General features: G+C 41.1%; 1 protein-coding gene across 1 annotated transcript; it reads left to right on the top strand.

Annotated features, from left to right (window-relative positions):
- Positions 1–128: 128 nt before the first annotated feature.
- scx (scleraxis bHLH transcription factor) lies at positions 129–17,338 on the top strand. The gene is made up of 3 exons (XM_014468751.2): positions 129–1,058; positions 1,140–1,356; positions 15,517–17,338. Exons 1-3 carry the CDS (start codon positions 667–669, stop codon positions 15,553–15,555), a joined length of 648 nt encoding a protein of 215 aa, XP_014324237.1. The 5' UTR covers positions 129–666; the 3' UTR covers positions 15,556–17,338.
- The last annotated feature ends 8,822 nt before the right edge of the window (positions 17,339–26,160 follow it).

Genomic DNA, 26,160 nt, shown 5'->3' with positions numbered 1-26,160 from the left:
GTGGTCTGCTTTCAGACGGCAGCCGGGGGACTCTGAACGCTCAGAGGAGGAGGAGCACGACAGTCCTCTTGGCCCTCCCTCGGACTATAAGACCAGAGGCAGGCTGAAACACTCAGACCGCACGCACACGTGGAGCAAACAGGCAAAGAGGAAGAAGGACAAGGGGGGGAGACCAGCTGGAAGCAAAAGAGCATGAATCTGCCGGCACAGACCAGTTGACTCTAGTTGGACTTTTGGAAGGGAAGCGGGTAGAAACAAGTGATAAAGTAGGAAGTAAAGACACACAAAGAAAGACAGAGTTTTAATTTGGAGATACTATTTTGAGCTCTTGCAGAGTAACTGAAGATTAAGCAGACTTTGGGAATGTGGAGTTTTTTTCTGATGTTTTTCTTTTAGTAGATCAGAAGAGAATAAGACAGAGCTGGAGTCTGAATGCACCTGTGGGTATAGATCAGAAGACCCGACTTTTACTGCCCTTGACCTCAAGCTCAACCTGCTGATGTTTTGCTTTGAGTAAAGGAGGTTATAAACCAAGTCTGCTTTGCCGAACGCCACCAGTCGACACACATTGGGAGCATCAACACGTTTTTGCTACCCAATCAAACAAGAGAGCAAAGCCTTGCTAGGAAGAGCTCCTGAACGGGATTGATCAAATAGCCATCAAAGATGACTTTTGCCATGCTACGCACTCCACCTCCAGCAGGCCGCTTCTTGTACGGAGACATCGGCCTCCTCTCCGAAGACGACGACGAGAACTGCAGCGAGGGCTCAGGCTCTGAGGACCGCACCAGCAGCTCCTCCCACTCCGCGTCCTTTCGCCTGTCCTCGTCGTCCCAGTCCGCCTTCCACATCAAGGTGAACAGGAAGAGAAAGATGTGCGGGGGCGCCGGGGTGAGCGTCACAAACTTGACGGACAGGCTCGGACCCCCGGGCTCGTCTCCTCACGGCGAAGTCCGCCAGAGGACGGCGGCCAACGCACGGGAAAGAGATCGCACCAATTCTGTCAACACGGCGTTCACGGCGCTTCGCACGCTCATCCCCACCGAGCCGGCCGACAGGTAAGTAGCGAGGTTTTTTATTGACCCGTTCTACTGCAGGTTTCATATTAATTTTGCAACTCACGTTTCATCTGACTGCAGGAAACTGTCAAAGATTGAGACGCTACGTCTGGCCAGCAGCTACATAAGCCATCTGGGGAACGTCTTGCTCCTGGGCGAAGGGCTTCACGACGGACAGCCGTGCCACGCCCCCTCGCCTCCATTCTTCCACGTCAGCGCCTCCCCCACCCGAGGGTCCGACCAATCGGCTCAGCCCAAGCACATCTGTACCTTCTGCCTCAGCAACCAGCGGAAAATGGTGAGCAGAAAAACAAGAAGTCAGAGAGATATCACCTGTACGAGGTCAAATCAAGACGCATTTATAGCGACAGGGTGGTCGCAGGGACGGGCTGTTGGGTCGGGTCAGTTTTGTGTTAAATACCTGACCTGAGATCAGCAACTGTGCCTATAAACCTAGCCGGCCCTAAGGGGCTTTAAAAGCGCAACCTCTTTTAGAGTCCACTTTCTGGGGTGAACGACCATGCAATATTGTCCTGCTGGGGGTTGGGTTTTACTGGAGCAGCTGGCTTGAGAGTTCAAGGTGGTTCCTAAAAAAAAAAAATCCTCTGCACTCCATATACATGAGTGTTTCTCTGTCACAGGAGCTCAGCGAGAGCTCGGGGGACCTGAGTCGTTTTTTTTTTTCTTTTCAGAACTCCAGTCGATATGAGCACGAAAAATATGAATTTGAAGTTTATACGTGTTTATACAGTGAGATTTATTACCGGGCGTGCGCGAAATCTGTCCAATAGAGTGTAAATTCTTCAGCCAGGATTTGACGAGGTTTTAATCCAAACTGCTGCAAAATTTAATACAGATATAAAATCTAAAATAAGAAGAAAGAAAAAACTGCCATTCTTTCAAAGACAAAGCAGAGGTGAACTTTAAAAAGTGTGAGGTTTGGTTTATCTGATCCAGTACAGGAAATTGTCATAATCAAGAACACTCTCCCACAAGAAACCATCGGTCTGATGAGGAATTACTGGGAATGAGGGATTGCCATCAGCTGAGGGAAATCAAATATTTACGAGCTCGGTTCGGGTTTTGACAAACAGAGCGGAGAATGATAGAGAGTTGACGTCCACTCAGGCCTTCCTCTATAACCGAGCCGGCTGCCCATTTAGCAGGATTTATTGGTAAGGAGCTGACATCTGGCAGACTCCCCAGTTACCCCAGCAGTGTGTGAAAGCTAATACCCTCCTCAGTGTCTAAACCCAGAGACCCTTTAGCTGAGGGATAACCAGAGTCTCAGCGGCACAAATCCCCCCCAACCCCTTCTGCCTCACCCTCTGAACTTGTGCGCCTGAAAGCCTAGACGTCCTGAGTGTCTACACCCAGACGCTCTCAGCTGGGAGATAACTGGCCTGAAACCAGTGTTAGTTTCACCACCAATTGTTTTCCGTCTGTCCCGTCGTTTTAACCCCCACATCCTCTTTTATTCTCATCCACATCTCCTTTTGTTTGAACCTTCCCTCCTTAACTACTTCTTTGCATATCGATCAGGCCTGCACAGGTCGGGGCTGTCAGTCAGAAATGTGTAATACTATCCGCAGCCACCAACCGGCCGCTGCAGATGCATGGCCGACCTGTAAATGCATGCTGCGCGGAAAACAGTTTAGAAACTTTCTGATGTCGGAGCACTCAAACGCGGACACTTTGATAAAGTCCCTCATTATCGGGTGTCAGTCACATTACACTGGTTCCCATTACAGCCGGATAAAAAGTCCCAGTGTTCTTTTGTGAGCTAAAACCCTTTCAAATGATGAAGTGAACACACATGAAAGTCATCGCCTATTCTTTTTATTTCTTGGTTATTTTATCAAAGTTTTGAAGAAAAACAAATAAGGGCGATATGAGATTAGTTAGAGACGAAGTTTTTATAAAAACACACCTTGTAATAAATATCTTTTATATAGACTGGTGATATTATGGAAATGATATAACAGTAACCTTAAGGCCATTTGGGCGTTTCAAAATAAAGTTTCTGGAAGCAGTGCCAGATTAAAAAAGGCAGAGCCCCCTGGGCAAGGGGTGTTGAAAGAGACCCCTCACCCCATCCCATCACAGCGGGAAGGTCTTTGGGAATATTGTCCACAACACAGAATTTATACCCCATTATTTTAAAACCACATTTCTCAATTGGCTAAAACAGGAGTGTACTAGATACTGTGGTGTGACTCACTGGTTTATATGTAAACATGTTGCTTCACCTCCATCGGTTCAGATCCAAGGTTTAGATTCTTCCACATATCCACGACAAGTTAAGCACTACTTCATTTAAAGGAGACTGGTTCGGGGTGAGGCAGGCTACCGTAATAGTTCCTGACCTATTACATTATTCAAATGAGATTTCTAAAAAAAAAAAAAACAGTATGTTAGAAAACCTCAAAACAGTGGGAGGCTAAAAGCTGATCAGCTATACGTTAGCGGACTTTAACCATTTAAGTTCACTCAAACTGCAGATATTTATATTGAGCATTATTAAATATTGACTCTTCTCTCCCATACATTAATTTGACGTTGTTTACTCAAGCAAACATCCTCTGTGTTAGTAGAGAGGTTATGTAGACTGGAGCTGTCTGAAACATTCTGCCTGATCAGCTAATAGGCCCCATTAGCTAAATCCTAAGCAACTACTTGCTCTGGAAAAGCACAGGAACATAATGACTGTATGTCCCATTGTAAACACAGCAGCTTGTTGCAAAATCCAAAAGCTTACTCCATACTTAGAGACGTCCAAAAAGTTAGTCGATCAGACGGACGAAGGCAGCTAACAGACTCGCTGTTCTCAAGCCCGTTTTAATCAGATTTTAGCATTTGGAAAACAAGTCAAACAGTTTATATCCATATGTGCAAATATTACTTCCTCTCAGTCAAAATACATCCATGTTAGTACTCTAAATTTCAGTTTTTCTGAGTCTACTGGCTGCATCAACTCGACTGATCAGTTTATCAGTCTGCAAACTACAGTAATGGAGCATTTTAATGCCACTGCACAAACTATAACTTCAAAACAAAAGGTTTACTGCTGAACTTTGAGATGACTGATGATTTGTAGCTGATGAGGTGAAGAGATACAGGCCCAGCGAGGACAAGTAGCAAAGTGACACGGCTGAGAAAAACAACTACAAACTTTGTAAATAACCTTCATATTAGTGTTGTCTCTCATGGATATGAATGTTTTCAGTTTAAGTGGTTTGAAGGGTCTAAAAGCAACTTAAGATCAAGGCCCTCTTGGAGGATTTATTCCCTTATTTTCTACAAACTTATTGTTATGTTGTTCATCCACTAGAGGTACGGGAGCCAGTCCTCATTATAACTGTAGTGTATTTACTTACAAAAAATACCTTATCTACCTTTGTAATTGCAGAATAACCATCTATCAAACTCAATTGAAGAGGCTCATCTTCCAATACAAAATACACAAATTAGTCTTAAATTCTTATATTATTGCTTTTTATAATACCTGTGGAGTAGCACTGAATGTGTTTTGGGTTTCCTGCATAACATAATACACTCCTTAAAACGGATATTAACTAAGTGTATTATTACAGAATTTAACACCAGATTAGTAATTGTTCAGAGGAGCACACGGTTGTGTTTGTCTCGTATCTGTCTGTGTTTATGCATAAATACCCGTCGGCTCACTTTAGCGTTGTAATAAGCTTAGTGTAACAAAGGGAGGGTTTCTGTGGGATGGAGTCATAATAAAGTACGTTACTCATGTTTACTGCAGAGAGAACGCGTCATTATTCACTGTAAGCTGGAATAATGCAGATTAAGATTTAGTTTCAATCGCTTATATGCTGAATCACTGCTGTTTTTAAAATCATTACAAGCAATCTGCATTCATACACACAGAACGAGACTTCATAATAAGCCTTATGATGGATTGCAAATGTTTAACCGCGTTTCTCTTCGGCTTACATAAGATCTCGTCTCTATGTATATTATTAACACTCTCCAGTTCAAATTTATTTGATTACTTTAACAATAATAAAAAATGAGTAGTCCATCTAGTCCTGGAACGTAAACGATTAACTGTGATTAGCGCTAATTGAGAGCGTTTCTTTGCCAAATATCTGGAGTGTGTTGGAGTGGGCTGGAGGGCAGAGTTGGCGCTGGTGATTACAGAGAAAGAGCCAGAAGAGGTAAGAGGGGAGTTTCTGTTCAGAGCTCTTTCTTCGTATGTTTTCATAGTTATTGAGGTTCATCACCGCTGTCAGGTCTGCTTAAACCAGCCGCTTCAGTTACTCCCATTTCCAACGCAGCAGAGGGTGAAAGTGAGAAAAGTGTACAGTCATTTCCTCTTATTATGGGTGACTACGGTGTAAGTGTTTCAAAACAAACAGCCTTGTTACTAATGACTGCTGCGCACACGGCGTCACATGTTACATATTCAGGCATGTAGTGCGGTGAATACTAATGTGATTTATTCATCTGCTGGACTTGATCCAAGGGTCGAAGAAAGCTGTAAATTAAAGCAAAGATAAATAAAGTGATTATTATTTTTTATATCAATATCATAGGGAGAAAGGAAATTGACTGAATTTGAATTTATCTGTGTTGCTGCACTCGGAAAACAAACATTTTCATTGACATTTATATGGGACACAGTTACACTAATGTCACACTTTGATGGATGCAGGTCAATGTGATGTGTAGTCTGTCAACTGGGAAGGTTGTAAATTTGATTTCAGTTTTCTTTTTGCCACTTAAACCTTAAAGCTGTTCGCCAGTTTTTGTGAAGCTTTTTGAGTGCAGATTGGTGAATATGACTTGGATTCTAGAAACAATTTGGTCACTCATTAAGACTGGGAACCCATTAGATCTTTTTGTTTTTGTTTGTTTGTTTGGGTTTTTTTTTTTACTTTAGAAATTGCTCCAATTCATATGCGGTTTTGCTAAATACAACTCAGTTGTGTATCATTTGTCATTGTCAGACAAATCCACTTCTTTACAATACAATCTTGTCAGAGGTGGGTAGAAAAATTGTACTCAAGTAAGAGCAGCACTGCTTCAGCATGTATTTACTCAACTAAAATGGCATCTGAATAAAAGGCTACACAAGTACTGAGTAACTGATAAAAACATCTGATTTAATATTAGAAAATGATGACCTCAGACAAAAAAAATAAAGTTATGTGCATATTCTGGTATCTTAAAGACTAAAATGATTGTTATATATAGATTTCATTCATTTTTTCAATATAAAACTTTTTACACTGGTACTTATAGTAGGTATTATGGTAGAACAAGGTGGATTTCCATTAACAGTATGTGGAAAACATCATTAGAAGAACAAAGCTTGTGTGTGTAAAGACGAAGTCTCACTTTGACATAAACTCTTATTCAGTGACCTTACTCTTAGTGGGTAAAGTATCCAGAAATTTTACTCCAGTAAGAGTAGTGATTCTTAATAATAGTATTGCTGAAGTAAAAGTAAAACTGAATAGTCCAAAACGTTCCTGTACTCAAGTAAATGTAGCTAATTATTATCCATATCTGGATCCAACTATATGCAATTCAATCATGATGCAATTATCAAGTTCAATTGATTACAATGCCAGTTGGTAAAAATACCATTATTGTTCCAAAGTGTAAAATATCAACACTTCTAATTTCTTAATGGAGTAATTGTACAATTGTTCAGTCTGGATGTTGGAATATTGGAACTATTTTAAGTTGTTAAATCAGACTTTCAGAACAGACAATAAAACAGAGTAAAAAAAACTGGAATGATGAGTAAAATGACGAGAGAGTTTCTGCATTAATGCCTTTGATGGTTGTGTTAACTAAAATGGGGAGGCGGTGAATGAGCAGAACTGGGCCTGCCTCTTGAACCATGACTGATGCACATATCTTGTGAAGGATGTCTCACTCCACCTTCACTCTCAGGTGTCTGCAGTCAACATATAACACAAAGCTGTAGCTTCTTAATAACTAAGGATTTACTGTCAATAACCAGAGAGGTCACCAGAGGCCCTAGCAAAGGTTTTTTTTAATATGTTGGACAAAGGGAAAGAAAAGCTCACGCCACATATGTGCGTTTTTACATCATCAATCATTTTGTACCACTAAGGCATCGTTTTTATTTATACTTTACTTTTTTTTAAGTTGATCAATGTTTTCAATTGCTCTTTTTTCAAAATGGGTGAGACGCAAAAGTGTAGCACAGAAGTGCGCTGTCCGTCATTAGCCAGAAAATAATTGCAAGAAAATGAGCTGCTAACCCATCAGAATAGTTATTACAGGTTTAAAGGAGCAGCGGCGAACAAAGCAGGAAAGTTTATCTCAAAATGATGAGCATGGCGAAGGAGGTCAGAACTTTTTTTTTTTTTTTCTAAACTCACAAGTAATAAAGCTGCAGCAAATTTTTCAGTGTGCGATTATAGTACTGCAGTAAAAGATCTTTATAGATCTTCACAGTGTCAGGTTTAGCAGACCCTTTGGACTCCACGGATGGTGCGTGGGGCCCACATGAATTTGGTTTGCTCCCTTCAGATCTCATCAGATTGATGTGTGGGGAGCGTGGAGGCTGCATAAACATGTAGAAATCTCGGTCGGCACAGCCGTGCTCTAACAGAGCAGATTCTGGAGGCCCATTCGCTTCTGGTTGAGGTGAGCCTGGGGTGATGGCTTGTAGTTAAGATGGTCTTTCCGTACATAACAACTTTAACCATGCTAATTTGTCTACTTCTGTTTTAAGGGCACAGAACTCTGTATATTTTTACAGCTTTTTCCACAAGTGTGGCCTATTTCTATTGGCTCGAACTAGGAAGAGGGTCAGCTCAAATTAATGGCAAAAGAAAATAAAAGTGGTAATTTGTCTGCCAATGACTGCAATTGAGAACTTCTTTCCTTTTAATCCCTGTATTACAAGTCGAGACGATTTGCCCAATATCGGGGGTTTTACAGCTCTTTTTTTATGGCATAAAAGAGCTGTCAGATGTTTGGAAACAACATAAAAACGCTGGAAAAAATCCAATTATCTTGGTACTTATGGTGTGGTTGCTGTAAATAGACCATTGTTCCCTTTGAAATGGGCAATTTTATTGGCATTTTAGGGTGCAGCCCATATTTATTTATGATTTGAGTGAATTTCTCAAAATTAAAAGAGAGGTTCAAAGTCAGTGGCACAGCAGATGAAACGTGATGCGTGTGCTCCTCTCCTGCTGCTCGGAGCTGCTGATCCGAAGCGCTTTGTACGCACAGTTATCTATGGGTGTAAGAAAAGAAGAGGCCAAATCTTTGCGGTGAATTCAGAAAACAGCTGATTTCCATTTGCCTGTTTTGCTTCACTGCGGGATAAAAGCACAGACTCGCTGCGGCGAGTCGTGTATCAAAGCGGATCGTGTCATTTATTGGATGACTCAGTCGAATCGGGTGACTTTTGCAAATTTTTGCCCACACAGTCACCTCACAAACACATCAGACACGTCCTCCCTCGGCTAGCTCTCTGTGTCTGGAAGTCATTGGCAGAACGGAGCAGAGCAACAAATGAGCTAATTGTTCTGTAAATGATTTATCCTCTGCTGAGGCAGTGCAGCCAGTGTTTAATTCAGCGGCTGCTATTAGAAACACATTGAGGCTGAGCTTTGATGGTGATGGTAAAGGAGCCTGGAAACCGCGCTCTGTGGAACGCCCTCTCTGCTTACACTCACACCTCCACAAATGACACACACACACACACACACACACACACACACACACACACACACATATATATATATATATATATATATACGCGTGAGTGCACAACCTTTCTTGAGAGTTTTTTAATAAAAGCGTTTTATTTCTATTTCCCTTTTCATGTCAGCCAGATGGCAGCTCTTTGCGTCTATCCAGACTGCATAAACAAACCATGTATGATAGCTGAGCAGCTCTGGATGGCCGCTGCGCTTTCAACGCCTTCTAAAACTAATGGCGGGCAGGAAGTTTTGGAAACGGAGCTGGAGACGAGGAGGAAGGTGGCCAACGAGTCAGCGGGGATAATCAACTCCGCTATTCGTCCCCCAGTTTGGACGTTTGCTTTTAAGCCGCGCTTTGCGTCTTTATGGAGGCCCCAATCAAGCGAGCGCCCAAAGAGAGCTTAAATGCGTGGCTGGGACGTGTTCAGGAGCGCGCTAATGGCTGCGGTCCTCACAGCTCTTTGGAATATTAAGACTGTTTTAGCTGGAAAAAGCATTGCGTCACTCTCGTGCATGAAGCTGACGTTTCAGTGTCATAGATGAAAGAGCGATGGAGCCGGAGTTGACTGGGAGTTAATGATTTGTGCCTCATAAGCAGCAGCATCGCCTTCGTGCGTTTCGTTTGAACCTGTGCTAATGAGGTGCATCAGGCTAGGGTCATATTCTGCGGCTGTCTTTTTAAAAAACATATATATATATATATTCTCCCCCACGTCCAGCTTGTCATGCAGTCAAACGCAGAGCCGTCTGTATGCTTGCGGCACACATGGAAGCAATTGAGCCCCCTAATTCAACACCAACAGAAGAAGTCGGGTCCGATAACAAAATCTATTAGCAAAACTATCATTCTGTTGTCATTTGGCCTCCAGGGACGGAGCCGCTCGCAGGGCAAATTAAAACACAAATACGGAGCTCCGGGCCTGGCAGAGAGAAATGCAACATGGCGAACAGGAAAGCAGAAGTCGGCGCTTTTAATTAGGCTGCTTCTTAAAACAATATCTGCTGAAGCTAATGACAAATTTGCTGTTGGAGGGCGGACATGTTAGCGCCGGTGATGAAGTAACGCTATCGGCATAATGGGGCAGAACAAAGTGAAAATAAAATCAGGCTTGTTTTGCTCATTGCAGCATTAAAATATGGCGGTAATAAAATACATGTGCAAACGGGGCAATCTAAACTCAATCAGTTGATTGTATCAAGAAGATATAGTAAGGTAACATGAATATGTTCTAATCCAAGGAAAACAGAGGCTGGCATTGGATTCTCATGACAACCTGTAGCCTGTCTAGTTACAGGATAAGCTACAGTTATCCCTACTGCTGCTAAACAATACAACATATTAAATATTACTCCTATTTTTGAAGCTTTATTTACTTTTTGGTGATTGATTTAAGTATGGTTTTCAAGTGCTCACAGCATGCATATAAAATTATGAGTATATGAACCGTTCAATTTGGAGAATATTGTTCCTTTTTTTTCGTTTGTGCCTTTCTTACAGCATCACAAATATAACAAAGTGAAATTAGCTGTTTAATCAGTTGTATTCCTCCAGGTAGAGAAATGCTTGGTAACTATAGCTTTAAAACCCGAGTCGTCATGATGTCACATTGTGTGGTGTTGGGAGTGGAGGCCCGAGACCTGGAGGCTGTCGGTCCTTAAGGCAGCCATTTTTTTCTGTATAATAAAGGCTTAAAAGGCCACCAGTGCCACAAGGCAGAAAAAAAAAAACACTGCGCTGTCAACTCTAGCAGCTATGGCGGTCCTACAAGTTGCTTGACGTAGCCAAACCAAATCATCAACTAATTTTTCATGTGCTCTAACCGTAACGGAGGAATAGCATCATAGGAGGCCAACAATGAGTGACAAATAGGGCGGCATGATATCAGAAAATGATGCAATGGTGATATTATTGTCGAAAACTGCAGTGACATCACTTGTGATGGATCCACATTTTCCTCTTTTCCAGCTGTGCGTCCAACACTCTGTGACCCTAAGCATCTTGGGCGCTGCGATCCGGCCCAGTTGTGGGCATCCACTGCAAAGACATTTAACCCAACAGGCTGCAGGTCTGTTAGCAAAGTAGAAGCTCATGTTAGTTGGCATTTTAGCAAACAGGCGTGTAATCCAAACTGTCTACGGATTATTAATTTTTGCGTCCTGTAAAAGTGTGATGATGTTTGCTGTTTTTTGTGTTGCATTAGTCGAATAAAATAACAATAAATATGTTGAGGGCTACATATAAACTTTCTTCTGATTGTTCTTTTAAATATCTTTATTTCAACTTTCCTTTGACTAGGCTTGGAAAAGTGTCCCTTTTCCAAGCTGCTGGTTTTTGTTTCATTTTTATAGCTTTGTTTTTGTATATGTTTGGTGTTTGTTTTACTTCATGGACAACTTAGAAGTCAATAAGAAGTAAGCTGTTTGGCGGTGAGCAGCAACATGTGGGGTAGGGGCCGCCCTGCATTACTATATCCTTTGTACAGCCGGAGAAAACTCCACTTTTTCTTTGGTATTTCACTGACAGGACTTTAAACGCTACAAAGGAAAGTTTCAGCGGTTTTGAAACTGTAACTTTTTAAAACCTTGATACCGATAATCGGTATGCGTCTACGTCCAAGCCACATAATGGCAAATTGGGACATTTTGGTCTGCTAGTTAGCTCACTTTAAAGGTCTGATGTGTGATTTTTTTAATTGATTGTCATTTATTAGGGTAACTACAGCTTATATAAGCCACTGGAGACAGTGACACAGTCTTAAATATTTTCACTTAATAATCTAGAAGGATATAAGCCGCTTTCATTTCATGGTTAAATACCAATGTCCTTATATGAATGCAGGCCCGAGCCCAAGTGGAATTATTTTTTCCAACTAGTCAGTCCTGTCCTCATGCAGCCAGGGACTAAATTAGATGTTTTTATTTGACAGACCGAGCTTAAGACAGGAGAAAAAAAAAAAAAAAAAGTGCATGGAAAATCCAGAATTATAGGTAAAAAATCGGCAGGGTTGAGTTTCGCAAAAAAAGAAAAAAAGAAAAGTTTAAATTTGTGAGTTGATGAGACACTTTAATGAAAGTGCTTAGTGTCTTCACATCCAGACTGCAACAGGCTGCTTTTCACCTTAATAGAACAATAATATTGTTTCAGGGTGGTGATATCTTCATATTGTATCTTGAGCAAACATCATCAGGTAATCATATTAGGGTTGGACAAATCGCCCTCTGGGGAAGCTCCCGGTATGTGTGTGTGGAAAGAGGGAAGAAAGAGCAGAACCGTCATCTGACCGTGACCTATTAGTCTTTAGCAGATTGTTTTGACTACCAGGCCGGCCTGGAGGCGACCCCTCCTCCTGTTGGGATTGAACCAGTTCAGATCCAAGCCTCAGCAGCTACAGCTGCGCTTCCAAGCTGTCACCGATTGCTCACGACGAGACGCGGGACGATTCGTCTAATGACTCCGTACTAATTTGATGTAATTTTGGTAAATTGGCTAATTTCAACGCCCAGGTTTTAAGCGAAATTCTCGGTGTATATCCTCTTTCTCCAACCCAGAGTACTTTTCCTTCCACTGATAAATGCCTGCAATTTTCCACAGCGCTTTCCAGCAAACACCGGAGAGCGCGGCTGCACTTGTGTCTCGCAGCTGTTGGTTTGATGGTTTGTGTTGGGAAAGCGAGTACGATAACAGGAGTGCTACAGTTTGGCCGCAGTTTCCCAGGCTGTGTTAAATTCATTTTCACAAAAAAAAAAAAAAAAAAATTAACATTTTTGGCTAAAAATCCCACGACGCCCACTGCCTTACTCTTAGTTTTGAAGTGCGCATTGCTGGATTACGCCACAATTCAAGGAGTTTATAAGGTCTGAGAGTTAAAAGCTGAACCACATTTTACCCTTTAACCCTTTTTTTAGCCCTAGTTTCTATATTTCTATGGGGTAGAGCGTTCCGATTTGTTTCTGCCGATTAGGTGGAGGGCTGAGCGACTGAGAGGTGCATGAAGGGCTGTCACTGAACCCAACAAATCCAACTCAATTTGATATTTTTTAATTCAGTTTATTTAATTGTAATATCTATTCTTTAACTTATTTTTAATGGTAGCATATTTGCTGTTTGCTTTGAAATGTACTGGTATTTTTGGTATCCCTGTAATTTAGTGTTTAATAAATCAGTACTAAATACTTGTGTCATTTTAAAATATTTTGCCGTATTAAGAACTATTGTAGCTTATTGGGTAGTAATGTATTTAATTTGTTATCCATTGAAAAAAATAATAAATTAGTTAATTGATCGCTTCTGATCTGTTACCATGGTGAAAAATAAATGTGTTGTGTAGATTAAATTGTGTTGTACGTATGTGTAGGTGCAGCCAGACTAATATAACTCATGCACGTTTAAAGATTTTTAAATATAGAGTGCTATTTTAGAACAACTACAGAGCATATTGTTTGCTTCAGCAGTTTTATTTAGTAATACAGTATAAAAATCTTAATTAATTTCACATACATTAAACTATGTTTATTTTTTACGATACCTTAGGCGATAAATTAGATCACAAATGTTCACATATCAGGAAACAGTGAGAATTGCAGATTTATCAGCTTCTTGAAGGACGGCTCCATCTCTAACCACTACCTAAAGGACCAAGGACAATGTGTTGGGGTAGTCCAGTTATTGCACTTCAGGATGTAACTTAAGTAGCAATGCATCCAAATTCAATGATAGTGGATAAGTACTAATCTAATCAAATGTATGAAACTCAGATTAAGGCTTCAATTCTGGGCAAAAACTGTTAGGGGTAAAATTGCACGTCTGATGCTCTCAAACTGTTCGTGTTTTTCAGGTGCAGCAGGTTTATTTATGCAGAGTCACTAGAATAATAAAGAACAGAGATAATAAAAACCCTAAATAAAGACTAGTAGTAAAAATGATCTCCCATAAAAAATTGTTAAAAAATCACATTCAAACAAAGCTAACACATGACAGAAATGGACGGATAAAGCGATCTTTGACCTTTACGGCTAAGCTGCAGAAAACGGTAACTTTTTCCATCTGTATTTCAAGAAGCCAAGTGCATTGAAACTAAATGCCGCTTCTTGTGCAACATCCTCAGGTTTGTCTTGACCAAATTATTGTCTAAAGCCGGTTCCCTGGGCTGGACTTTAACGAGGCCTGTGTGAGGAATTGACTAGATGAGACAAGATGAACGTGCAGCATCTGAGCTTTAGGTATTTCCTGAAGATCTCTCAAGTGCAAAATGAAGTTCAGGCACTGAAGTTCAGCAAATCTTTATAAATTGACTTTCTTGTCTGTTTAAGTTAAGAAAATTTGATTGTATTATTCTATTGTATCTAAAAAGAAGATGATCATCGACATTTTGCGAAAGCCTCAGGGTGAAAATGAATTTTTTAATTTTTTTTTTAGCGGGGCATTTTGAGCAGCGAACTTGCGTTAAAAAAAGCTGTGAATTTAATGTCATGAAAAGGTCACATGAAGTAGCTGCTCCTTTGAAACGTAAATTCCTGCACACAAAGCACCGACCTCTAAATGTGTGCGCGTTTGCTCACGCTCGCTTTCGCAGCCAACTACAAGTGGTTCAATCACAATCTACTAATGACACTCCTCTCTGTCCAGCTGGAGGACGGATTGTCAATAATGGTTTCGCCGTCTCCGCGCACTCGCCCCAATCAGTGGGAGGACCGATTCCTGTCCAAACCCTGTGATTTCATCCTCCGATTACCACCTGACGCCCGTCCAAACACCTACCCACCGTTGCTGATGTCAGTCACATGGACTTTTCCAAACACCTACACCTCGTGCTCCGTCTGAAATAAAGGAAATGTGTTGCAGGTGTTGAGAAGGAGGCCAAGCTGGGAGTCGGAGAAGGTTAGCTGAGATGATATGAGAAAGGAAAAAGAGCAGGGAGTAATAAAAAAAATAATAATAAAAGAAATCTCCCAAACTTTTTTTGGCAGAAAATACAATAAACCCATCCAAGTTCAATTTGAACGAGAACAGATTTTGATTGGGAACCATTTATCAACGGCCAGGGATTAGGTCTTAACAGCATTAGATCAGATATCATTAATTTTTGAGGCACAGCAAAGATTGAATACGTTGCAAATCACTCAGAAAATAACCTCATTAAAAGCCTTTTGAGCTGGGCTCGGCGGCGGATGGCCGGCGCAGCGAGCAGGGGAGAGGTTAGGTGAGGAGGGAAAAAGTGATGTTATTTTCCTGGCCAGATAGAGAAAGCCTCCTCACCAGCCAGGAAATCAGGGCTCCTCTGTTCCGATACCACAGATAAATGAGGAATATATCGTCTTACGCTGCGCTTATAAATCAGCTCATGATGTCATCATTCAGCCTGCGATCGAATTAAGCAAAACACGTGCTGCTCCCTGCTGCCGCAGCAAATGTTGCCCTGCTACTGTGTGGAATGTGTTTGTGAGTTTGCTGCAGCCGGTCGGGGCCGACTTGCCTTCTCGGCAACCAGAGGCCGAATGCTCACAAAGCCGCACTGATTGCAGAACACCAAATCCTGTTGCCGCAGCAGACGGCGAAAGTTGTCTGAAGCGGAAGTTCCGTGACCCCGGTCCCGCCGCCGGAGGTCGACATCAACGCCAGAAATGTGAAAAATCCCCACGTTTTCTGGCGTCGCCTTCTCAATGTTGCATCATTAGATCCAAGCTGAACGTTCCTGACGATCTGACACCGTGTTTTCTTTCTATCGCAGAACAAAGACAGAGACAGGAAGACGAGCATCCGCAGCTAACGCCGAGGGCACAAACCACACGGACAAAATGTTCACGACTCTGACGGGGCTTCATGTGATTTTTATTACAACCACTGCAGCTTGAAGACGGACCAGACTTGTGATGCGTTTTAAAGACTTTTGAAGGATTTATGTAGCACTTCCACTTCCTTTACAAGGAACTTTTTAATGTTTCCTTTTTCTATTACTTTATGCGAACTCTTTGTTTTACAGTGAGGCATCGTGAACAAGACTTTCCGTGGATTTTCACCAGCGTATCAAGACTATAGAGAGAAAAAAAAAACCCCACAGTACTTCTAAAAAAAGAAATATGGCACATGACCTCTACAAACCCACAAATTTGTACTCATTAAAAGTTGTCTTATTAAAATGTAAACTGATATAAAAACAAAATGTATATTTATGTAACATAACAATATATAATGAAACTGTGTTATTTAACAGACTTGTGGCATTTCTGATATTGTTTCTAAGTGCAGACTTTGGTTTCTGACTCAGTTTGTAGCATCACAGAGATCATGCTGGAACTATGGTGGTAATGGCCATTTCGAATATTCATCCCTGAAAGTGGAAAATAACTCGAGCTGACCAATAAAATGTTTGTAAATCTGGGCGTAAATCATATTTTTTCTGAGCATACTGTATTTTCAAATCTTGTCCCAGTAATTGCCGGTTCCAACCAATAAAGCTTATAAAGTTTCCATTTTGAATTTATGATGGCACGCAGATGTTTTCTAAAACCAAATTGTGGGGTTTTTTTAGGGGATACTTTCGCTGCTACGGGAGACACAAGAGCCAACGAAAGCTTTTTACAAGAGCAAATTTAAGGCACAATTATCTGAAACAAACAGAATCGATGCTTTTGTTTTTACATTTCAGTTCAGATTTCCCTTTCATTTCAAGCTGCTGGTTTGTTTTTAACATAACAGAGGAAATCCGTTTGGTTTTTTTTTTGTTTTTTTTTTTGCTGCTCTTTGCCTTGGCCAAAATGATCTTGGAAAAAGCAATATTTGCTTTTTTAAAAATAAAGGTTGAAATAAAAATGAATAAGAAAGGCTAAAGAGGAAATAAAAAAAAAAGCAAGATTAAGAAGCGGAGTAACAGGCGAGCATAAGAGCAGGGGTGGGAGGAAGGGTTGAAGTGGGCTGCAAAATTGCATCTGCAGGTATGGCTACTTGGACATCTGCCTTTGTCCCTTTGCTGTCCTCTTCTTTACCTTTCCACATGCTTGTTCTCTTTTCTCCTCCTCTGCTCTTCCTCTTTTCTCCCTGGAGTGCCACTGGCCAGAATCTGGTTGGTGATGGCTTTCCAGTGTGTGCATCCTGACCGTGCTTGCCTTCCCATAACCTTGCCTGTCCATCTTTCCAGCCTCTTCTCTGACACGAGAAACTGTATTTTTTATTTTTCCATTCTTTTGAATTTGGCTTTGTGAAAATAAACAGGATGCGCTTTACGTTTTCTTAATTGTTCAGTTTAGCTGATCTCAGCGAAAGACAAAGCCTTTCATCCGAGTAAACCTTCGTCTGATGGCTGTAGAGAACATGATGGTGCCTCTCATCTAACTGTGGTTGAAAATTGAAAGGTGAAGAAACGTCCGCATGCAGAGGCCCGCTGACGTCTAAATGGGTTTTGAAGGCGGTAGGGTCGGGGTTGACCGGACGGGCTAACCGAGGCTCACTTTCAAGCATGTAGCATGAATTTGTGTCGGACCGATGGCGTGAATAGTTCAAAATGTCAACCTAAATAACTAAAGTAACTAAATAAGTACTGTGACTGGCTGATGGTCAATACACATTACTGATGTTTGGAGGGTTGAGGCTGCATGTTTACATACACTGTTAATAAAAGATACAAAAATAACAAGCTTTTTTTCACTGTCTCACATTAACTTAAACTGCATTTCCATGATTTTTTAAAAAAAATCTTTCTTCGTATTAAGAGGTTTACACACAGTTTCTGTCTGGTTGGACTGCCTAAAGCGGTGTGGATTGGGTCAAACATGTTGGCTATCCGGCATGTCTTTGGGTGTTGCTTTGACTGTTTTTGTCGTGATGCCATGCATCGTGTGAAATGTTTCCTTATGCGGCAAATCGCCTCCTTAAGACGACGTTGCCACCACAACTGGGATTGTCTTCTCAGGCTTGCAACACTATTCCGCTTCTCCTCCAAATATAACAATGGTCATTATGCTCAAATGCTTTCATTTTTCTTTAATCAAACCATAGGACTACTCTCTATGTCGTTAAACGCACTTACTATACTATAGGGAGGCTTTTCATGCTGCTTTCTAATAATGACTTCTTCCATTCTGAGTGGCCTTCCAGCTCACACCGGTTTGGTCAGCATTTCTACAAGGTTTTTTATTCTATTTAATGGTTGACTCACACATTTTGCAACCAAAGATGTTCTCTCTTTTGCACACGGAGCCTGTCTTTGTACTTGCATGCAATTGTCTGAACAAATGAACGTGGTACTTTGAGGTATCTGGACTTTGTGCTCAAGAACGAAGCAGACTTGTAGAGGTCCACATTACTGCCCTGATATCTAGGTCAATTTATTTATTTATTTTCTTATGATTTCGTAATTGGAAACAATGTGTTTGAGGTGTTGTCTTTAAAAACCTTTTCAAGAAATATTCTCTCGTCATCCGGGCATTTAGCAAATGGAAATAGCTCACCAATAATTTGAGTTAGGACAGTGGGTAAAATTTCTTACAAACAAAGAAGTTGTTTGAGTTTGTATTGACTTTTTTCTGCAACGTGGCAAGCGTTGGTGAAAAAGGCCAAATAAAAAAAAATAAAATAAAACCTGAATCAGAAAAAAAAATACTGAAGGAAACAAAACAGATTCATTTTGAGTGCTTTAAACGGTGCTGAAGACTTAATCCACATTTAGTGCCAATGTTTTTCCTGAGGGGACACCGCAGACGTCGTATCAGCCATTACAACATGATTCACAAAGGTAATAGAAGTGAAGGAAAAAAATTGTTATATATATATATATATATATATCTAAAAACAACTAATGATATATCATTAATACTAATAGCATTTCTGGCAATATTTAGAGAGTTTTGGAAAAGCAGTTTCAGAGAAAACCCAAGCTAAAGATAGTTGTGAGGTCTGGAGAATCACTTGTATTAAAGACAAAATGTAGTTCTGGCATGTCATGCTTGAACTGCCCTCACACTCAAGTGCCAGATCTGTTTTCCTTCCCAAAAAGACAGAACATAGGAAAATAAAGGGCAAAATCTCAGGACACTTTGGCCGTTGTTGGCCCATGCTGTGCGTCGGATCGCGGGGAAATGATTTGATTAGTGTTGCGAATTTACTTTAAAATGTTTTTTTCTTTTTATTGCCCCCTGATAATTTAAGAGCTAGATATTTAAAAAAAAAAAAAAGAGAAAGTATCAGCTTTTAAAAAAAAAGGTGCAGCGTGTCTAGTATGTCCTAATGGCTTCTGGTCCAGTTAGTCTGAGAGTCTGATCTCTCTAGCAGGCCGTCTGTCTGAACAGTTGTGAGTGGGGGGAAAAAAGGAACCGGTTCCTCCCACACAGATCAGATCAGGTTCCCCCTACGCCTACACTCGCATAATCTTGAACACACACAGATGACCATTTATGCAACTTGTGAGCCAATGAACTTACGCACAAATAGATGAGCACACTTTATGAATGGACGCGCACACATTTGCATGCGCTCACACTCATCTGCAGCAGGGGAGTCTGTGCTATAGCTTAGCCGTATAATGATCTCTGTATTTTACATCGATGAAGCAGATCAGCTGAGTACGCAGCCTGTTGCGGTGTGTTGAAGTGGGAGGTTTTGGACTAAAAGGTGAAGCGGAGGTTGGAGAATCAACTGGTTCTAATTATCGACATAATGGCCCGACGAGGATGCTGCGTTTGACAGACTGTATGTTAATACAGCTGGCAAAAGTTACAAAAAAGCAACTTTTGTCAAAGGATTTTCACACCAGCAAGAGAATCAGAAATGGAAGAATAAAAAATAAACCCACTTGGCATAAAAGTTTCACTTTTGCAAAACTAGATATTAAGTTTAAAGGAAAATGTGATTAAAAACAAAAATCATCAACAGCATGGTTTCAAACATGTAATCTAGAGCACAAATAGAAGTAACATGGATTTGATGAAGCCCATTAGTTTTGGGCAAAATGTTGACCAAACGTGAGCACAGGAAGTGGAACACATGCTTGCATCAAAAATGAATCGGGTTTTTTTATTATTTTTTTAATCTCAAATCAAAAACTAACGCTAATCAATACTCCAATTTAAGATTATAAGAAGGGTTAGTAATCAAACATTTAAGTGTAAAACTAAGATATTTTCACAAAATGATTAACTTAGCCAGTGGAATACAAAAATAGACATCTAAAATAAAAAAAATTACAACTCCGATTCTCTTCTACACCCGGACAATTAAAAAGGTTTTATGTATAATAGTTAGTCTCAACCAATTAAAGATCTAACATTTATCAAGAGTTTATCAGTCTCAGGAGGCTGAGCTGTCAGGACCAGAACCATCACGACAGAACCTGAAAACAGGATCTTACTTTGGTCCAATTTACACAGAACCAACTTGTGTCTCTGGTTTCAGTCCGATTCTGCTCCAACATGCTGGTATCAGAGCGCTCTCTCTGCGACTGGCAGGGCGTCAGCTTTGGCACAGGTTCTAAATCTCTGTAGGTTCCTCCCTTATGGAATCGAGTTGGATGTGAAAGAAGAACACATTTCCCTCACATCCTGATGGGAAAAACAGTCAAATTTTATTTTTAGATTACATTACTACACTAATCTAAGACTCTTGTCACTTGGAGCGGCGGACCAGTTGTAGTTTTATGTCTGACCGCTGGTTACCAATCGTTAAAAAACCTAACATGACAGATCAGATTTTGTCCCTAAATATAGCAGGAAGGTCACTGAGTTGGCAACAGTGGGGCGACTGTTGTCAAGTGCAAGCATGCAGACATGACCTGGTGGGCGGGGCTTTCAGTCAAGCCTCTCTGACGGCAGAGAGGTTGATTTCTAGATCTTTACCGAGGAGATAAAATCGGTGGATAAGATCAGCTTCACATCTGAGCATCAACCTGTCACCGATTTCCCAAAATTAAGGAAATCGTGGCTGATTTATATCAGTGAACCCCTTCTCACTTGCATTCTGACTTTTGATATTTACTCATTTATACATTGTTTGAGACAAAAAATAGTTTATAATTATTAGATAGGGTAGTTAAATATCTTCTTCCTTCCAAGTGAAAGTGTCTGATTATTTTTCAGAGGTTTAAGACTTAACTGGCTTGTAGGTGCAGCTGCAAAAATGTGTAATTTTAAAGCGAATATAATTTATGAGTTTATTTTTATTTTCTTTGTCCAAACAGCGATTCTCCATTAGGTTCCGTCTGTTTGACTGCGTATCTTTGGCGCAACGTCGCCGTGAAGACAGACGGACAGACACAGAGCAGCTCAGAGCGCTCTCTGCCTCATCATCTCAAAGAGTTTTCTGTTGTGTTTTTTTTTTTTTTTTTTTTTGTCACATCAAGCGAAATCATATGAGCCATTGTTAAATCACTGGGTGTGTGAAAATATTGATGAATGCAGCACTTTATGGGTCACTCCTGAAATAGCTGAAACGTTCACCCCTCCATGCTGCTTGGCTTCATGGGGCATCTACCTCGGTTATCCTTCACACGCTGCAGACCCATAAACCGCCGAGTCGGAAACTGAAAGTAAAGCCTGGAATTTCTCAAACCGCCCTCCACGGCTTTTATAAATAAGCAAATTATTCGGGAATAAGTGGCCAGACGGGCCTTTGGATCACATCTCAAAAACATAAACTAGTTATTTCACCATTTCTCAACTGTCAAAACATGGGAATCAGTGAAGGAGACAGAAGCACTTCCTGCTCTTTTTCCAACTCGTCCATGTTCTTGCTCTCTGATGGCACCCAGCTGAATAAGGCCTATTAATTAAAGATGGATCAGTAGCAGCACTTTTCCTGTAGCATGACCTCCTGTTGACTTTGGAGCAGAAGTTTCCTCTGGTGTCCTCCTCTGCTCTGCGGCCCTGTAGGCCAACTTCCTGCTTCCACCCGAGCTGTCTCTATAAAATATAAAGAAGAAAGATATAAAAAGGTGGAGGAAAGAGCGAAATGCACCTTTAGGAACATTAGTCTTTTCAATCCACCTGAGGCCTGAGCTACACAAACACACACGCGCGCACACACACACACACTGCAGGAGGCTAACTGCTCCAAGTGGGAGCTCTGCTGCCGAAGTCCGGATGAAAGGAAACACTAAAACTACAACGAGGGAAAGACAGGTGGCCGGCTTGGCAGCTCCACACATGCGCACGCACACACCCCCACACACGGATACACACAAACGCATGCACGCATAAACTCCGTCCGCCTTAAAAACCCCTGTTGTGCACACCTGTGAAAGTGCCAAATCTCGGACTGTTCAGCATTCGTCCTCCCCCAGGCCCCTTGCCTTTGGTCTCTCTCTCTTTCCCTCCTTGCATTCCCCGACAATAAATCTTCTCTCCCTCTTTCTGCGTCCGAGAGGTCCGCTGCGTAAACATTCTCCTTGCAGGCACGCAGCCTGGCTCATCTTTAATTGGTTGTTAAAAAGACATTTCCCGCTGACAAGGATACAACCTTGCAATCACAGAGTCGTGCTATTGAGGCCTCAGTGATTATTGCATCATGGCTAAGTGTGCACACATCAATTATAATCAGACTCCAAATAATTGCAAAAGTAACAGAAAACTGTAAAAAAAAATTTAAAAAGTGGCTCTGTTAGGATCACAGTAAAAAACATAAAAGATTTACTGACATGCATTTTGCAAGTCTTTAGAGGGTTTTCTTTAGCCTTCATCAATGCACCGTTTGGGAAAGAATAATGGTCTTGACAGGAGAGGCAACGTCGCTCCCTCTCCTTTAACTTCCTGTGAAACTTGTGTGACGAGTCGACAACCTCTTGCCTTCCAACAGCCAAGTGACCGATGAGTAGACAGTTGAGGCTTGAACTGCTGTCGCTGCTACCGACAGCTTCTCACTGTCTTTTGTCGCTCTGTGTGTGTCGAGACCTTATCGTCCAGTTATTTCGATACACAATTAAGTATTGCACACCAAGGTGTAAAAATAGATTTGCAATGACGTAACACTGCGCCTGCTGAGTGATAGTCCGCCGACAATCGCAGGGCAATGTGTGAAATCTTAGCAACAAAAAGAAAACAGAATATCCAATAACTCTTTAGCATGCGGCTGGGGTGCTGTTCCTTCGTTCTGATGGTGCCTTTCAGACCCTGAGACACACTGAGTGACCGGTTCAGTCTTTATAACTGGATCCAGGCTTTGAGAGATGCATAACGGAGATAAGACGGAGACTGAGGCACGCCCATATATCCACAGACACACTAATGCAAGGACAGTAAGTGTTTTATCCTTTATAGGCTGTTTGAATCAAGAGGCACTCTGGGTTTTATTAGGCTCTAAGCAGGCACGTATGAAACCGTGCTGTTGTACCGCAGTTCCCAAAGTGATTCTCTGAGCATCAAAGACAGTCATTAGGTCCCTAAATTCAAGGATAAAGTGAAATAAGGATACAGCATATTCCTGAAATGTGGGGAATTATTGCGATGGGGTTTGAAACCGAGTGGAGATCTGGCCTTTGAGAAGAGAGATTTGGGTGGGTCAAAGGTTAAGATCAGCTACACCCCACAGCAATCTGCTCCTAGGCGATAGATAGCAACTATAGTGAGAATGAGATGGTAGGAGAAGAGAATTAGAGAGGACGCCAAGCCTTCAGTCAGCAGCAGCTTGCCAAAGAGTTGCTTTTCTTTGCCAGGTCCCTTTGCTCACCGCTATGTCCTCTCCAATAAGACCCTTGGTTTAATGCTGGAAAATTCTCTCCAAGCTGTCAATCAGCCCCTTTAATAAAAACAAAGTATAACATTGCGGTCCTACTTGCTCTCCCTTCTCCTTTGAGATTCAGAATGCAAGGTTTTGTCTGCGGAACTGTGAAAATCTCCTCCGCTTTTATTAGAGGAATCCTGCTTCGACAGAAACTTTGGAAAAATCTGGCCACTCTCCGCTCCGTGTCTCCCATCTGGACAGCATTAAAGCCAACCACCTGGACCCTGACCAAACCTTAAATGAAACTGGGGGTATTACAGAAAATAACTCCAGGATCTGCCTGCGCACACAGATACACATCTCCCTCCGTCCACTTGTGTGCGAGCGAGCTCCAGACATGGTTTATGTATCTTCCTGTTTCTCTCCATTTCTATTTCATGCTTAATCAGATTTGCTTGAGGGAAACTACTCCTAACGTCCACGATGGGATCTGATTTGACTTGCTGGCTGGTTGGGTGTTTTTTCTTTTGCTCATTTGTTTGGTTAACTGACTAGCTGATGGACCGGTTGGGTGCTGACAAGCTCAGCTAAGACGGCTGACAGAATGAAAGATTGACCGGCTGACCGATGAGTGACGATTACGGACGAGCTGAGTGGCAGCTGGCATCGTACCGCACGTGTAAGATTAATGAACTCTTTCTTCTACCAGCTGAACTAAGAAAACTTCTTCAAATGTTGGTTTCTGGGCCTCAGCAGACTGCAAGTCATTCAACAGCCATGTCTGCTTAATATTTTTACATCAGTGCTCATTGTAGGATATGAACCCTGACGTTAAAGCCATCAATAATACGGTAGGCCTACGCAGCGTGATGCGGACCTGTTTTTGACCTGGCAGATCAGTCCGGTTTTCCTTCTGATACATATTATGAGGACGAAAAAAAAGATCTCTTGGAAAAGAGAACATCCAGTAAGACTGAAACCGAATCCCACGGACCTTTCCCCTCCATCTCCTCATCGAGTTTCACGAACTTGTGCAAGCAAAAAGTTCAAATAAATTACATGGACCTAAAAATAAAGAGTGGGTCAGTAAAAATCCAACATCTGACTATAAATATGTGACTTTCTAATGTCACTCGGGAGATGTCCAAACTATTGGAGCTAATCAGTGGCCGGCTTGCAGGCCACAGCACATAGTCTGATATATGTTCCTTGAGGTTAAATTGGTATTGCAAAGGCTTCGCTTCAAGCTGGTTAAATAAATAACTGCATACCTCCGATCAGTGTGAGGCATTTGTCTATTTAATCTGAAAAGTAGGCTTTGCACGAAAAACTGGTAATTGGCTGTGGGAGGTAAACAGTGGTTTCCGTCTTTCGACATTATTATTGGTGAGGAGAGACTTGTGAAACATTGTCAGTCAGAAATGCAGGAAAAGGAGAAAATTGTTCCCTGAAAAATTACGAGGAAAACACTGCGGACAACGGTCCTGGTCTTCACAAGTTTTGAACAGAGTTGGAGGAACTGCACGCTTAATAATTAGACCTGCTGAGGGATTACAGTATCGCAGTATGTTTTTCAACCACTTAAAACCAAATAAAATAAAACATGAATTGACTGAAGTACTTTAAAGGGTCAGCAAAGACGTGTGAGAATCGAGATTGGCTTTAGTTCTTTTTCACTTCCCTATTAAGTTAAAGAAATAAACTCTGATAAACTTAATAGGCAACAGCTGAACTTCTTCACTGAAAAGTTCATTCAGATAGTGTTGATTGTGTTTTTGGTGTTGAGCGTTTGAATCATTTTTAATTTTCCATCTAAGATTGTGTGTTTTTTAACAAGTTTTAATGTTGATTTTATTCTGAAAATGACTGCTATCAATCATGATAGCAATACTATTTTTAGTATTGTATTTATTGTATTTATGATTTTTAGTATAGTATTTATGATAAATAAAATAACCTTACCACTTTTGTTAAAAAGTACTTTATTCAGAGCAATGACATTTTTTTTTTTTTACTGGGCTCCAATTAAACCACTGAAACCTTTCACATTCAGAGCAATTTTACCACTAATTTTGATATCATATATTTAAAATAATATTGTAAGGATCATAATTCATAATTTACTGTATTTTAGTCTTAAATGTCTTATTTTTGTTCAAAAAATGTACGCATGTTTGATGGCCTGCAGCTGAGATCGGGTCGGTTGCCCTCACGCACTCACAGACTCCAGTCTTTGCCTCTTATCTCACTAACAGATTTTATGTGCCAACTCACCAGCAACACTGCAGACTGGCGCAAACCTTCCCCGACTCAGAATCGGCTGTAAAACTGGGCAACCAATCCCACTGCGTGTCCCCGGTGTAAAGGCTTTCCTTTTGACCTTCACTTACACTTTGATTCAGAACTCCAAACAGAAGCACTAAATATGCTTCAAGAGTTTCTTGCAGCACATATTTCTTGCCTGTTACAAGAAATAAAAAAGCAGAAGGACATTGTAAATCTAGTAAGATTTTCTTTGGTACTGTAGATGAAACTTTGGCAGTCAAGTCAGAAAAGCTAGTCCAAGGCCCCCTTAATAAAGCTGTGTGACATAAAAGACTCAGACTAAACAGGGATTTTTTTTTTTGCCAGGTGTTGGCAAAGTTTTCTGGCCTAGAATAAGAATGTAGTGCACTACCCGTCACACTTGACAACATATAAGTGCACAAAACATCCGTATGTACATATGGCA

This window comes from Xiphophorus maculatus, chromosome 3, assembly GCF_002775205.1.
Source record: "Xiphophorus maculatus strain JP 163 A chromosome 3, X_maculatus-5.0-male, whole genome shotgun sequence".
Lineage (NCBI taxonomy): Eukaryota > Metazoa > Chordata > Actinopteri > Cyprinodontiformes > Poeciliidae > Xiphophorus > Xiphophorus maculatus.
This window is presented reverse-complemented; position numbering and strand designations above follow the sequence as displayed.

Bases quoted from the DNA above. Each gene is read 5' to 3' on its own strand.
- scx (XM_014468751.2), top strand. From the start codon at position 667: ATGACTTTTGCCATGCTACGCACTCCACCTCCAGCAGGCCGCTTCTTG. The intron at 1,059-1,139 runs GTAAGTAGCGAG...ATCTGACTGCAG, and splicing joins CCCACCGAGCCGGCCGACAG to GAAACTGTCAAAGATTGAGA. The intron at 1,357-15,516 runs GTGAGCAGAAAA...TTTCTATCGCAG, and splicing joins TCAGCAACCAGCGGAAAATG to AACAAAGACAGAGACAGGAA.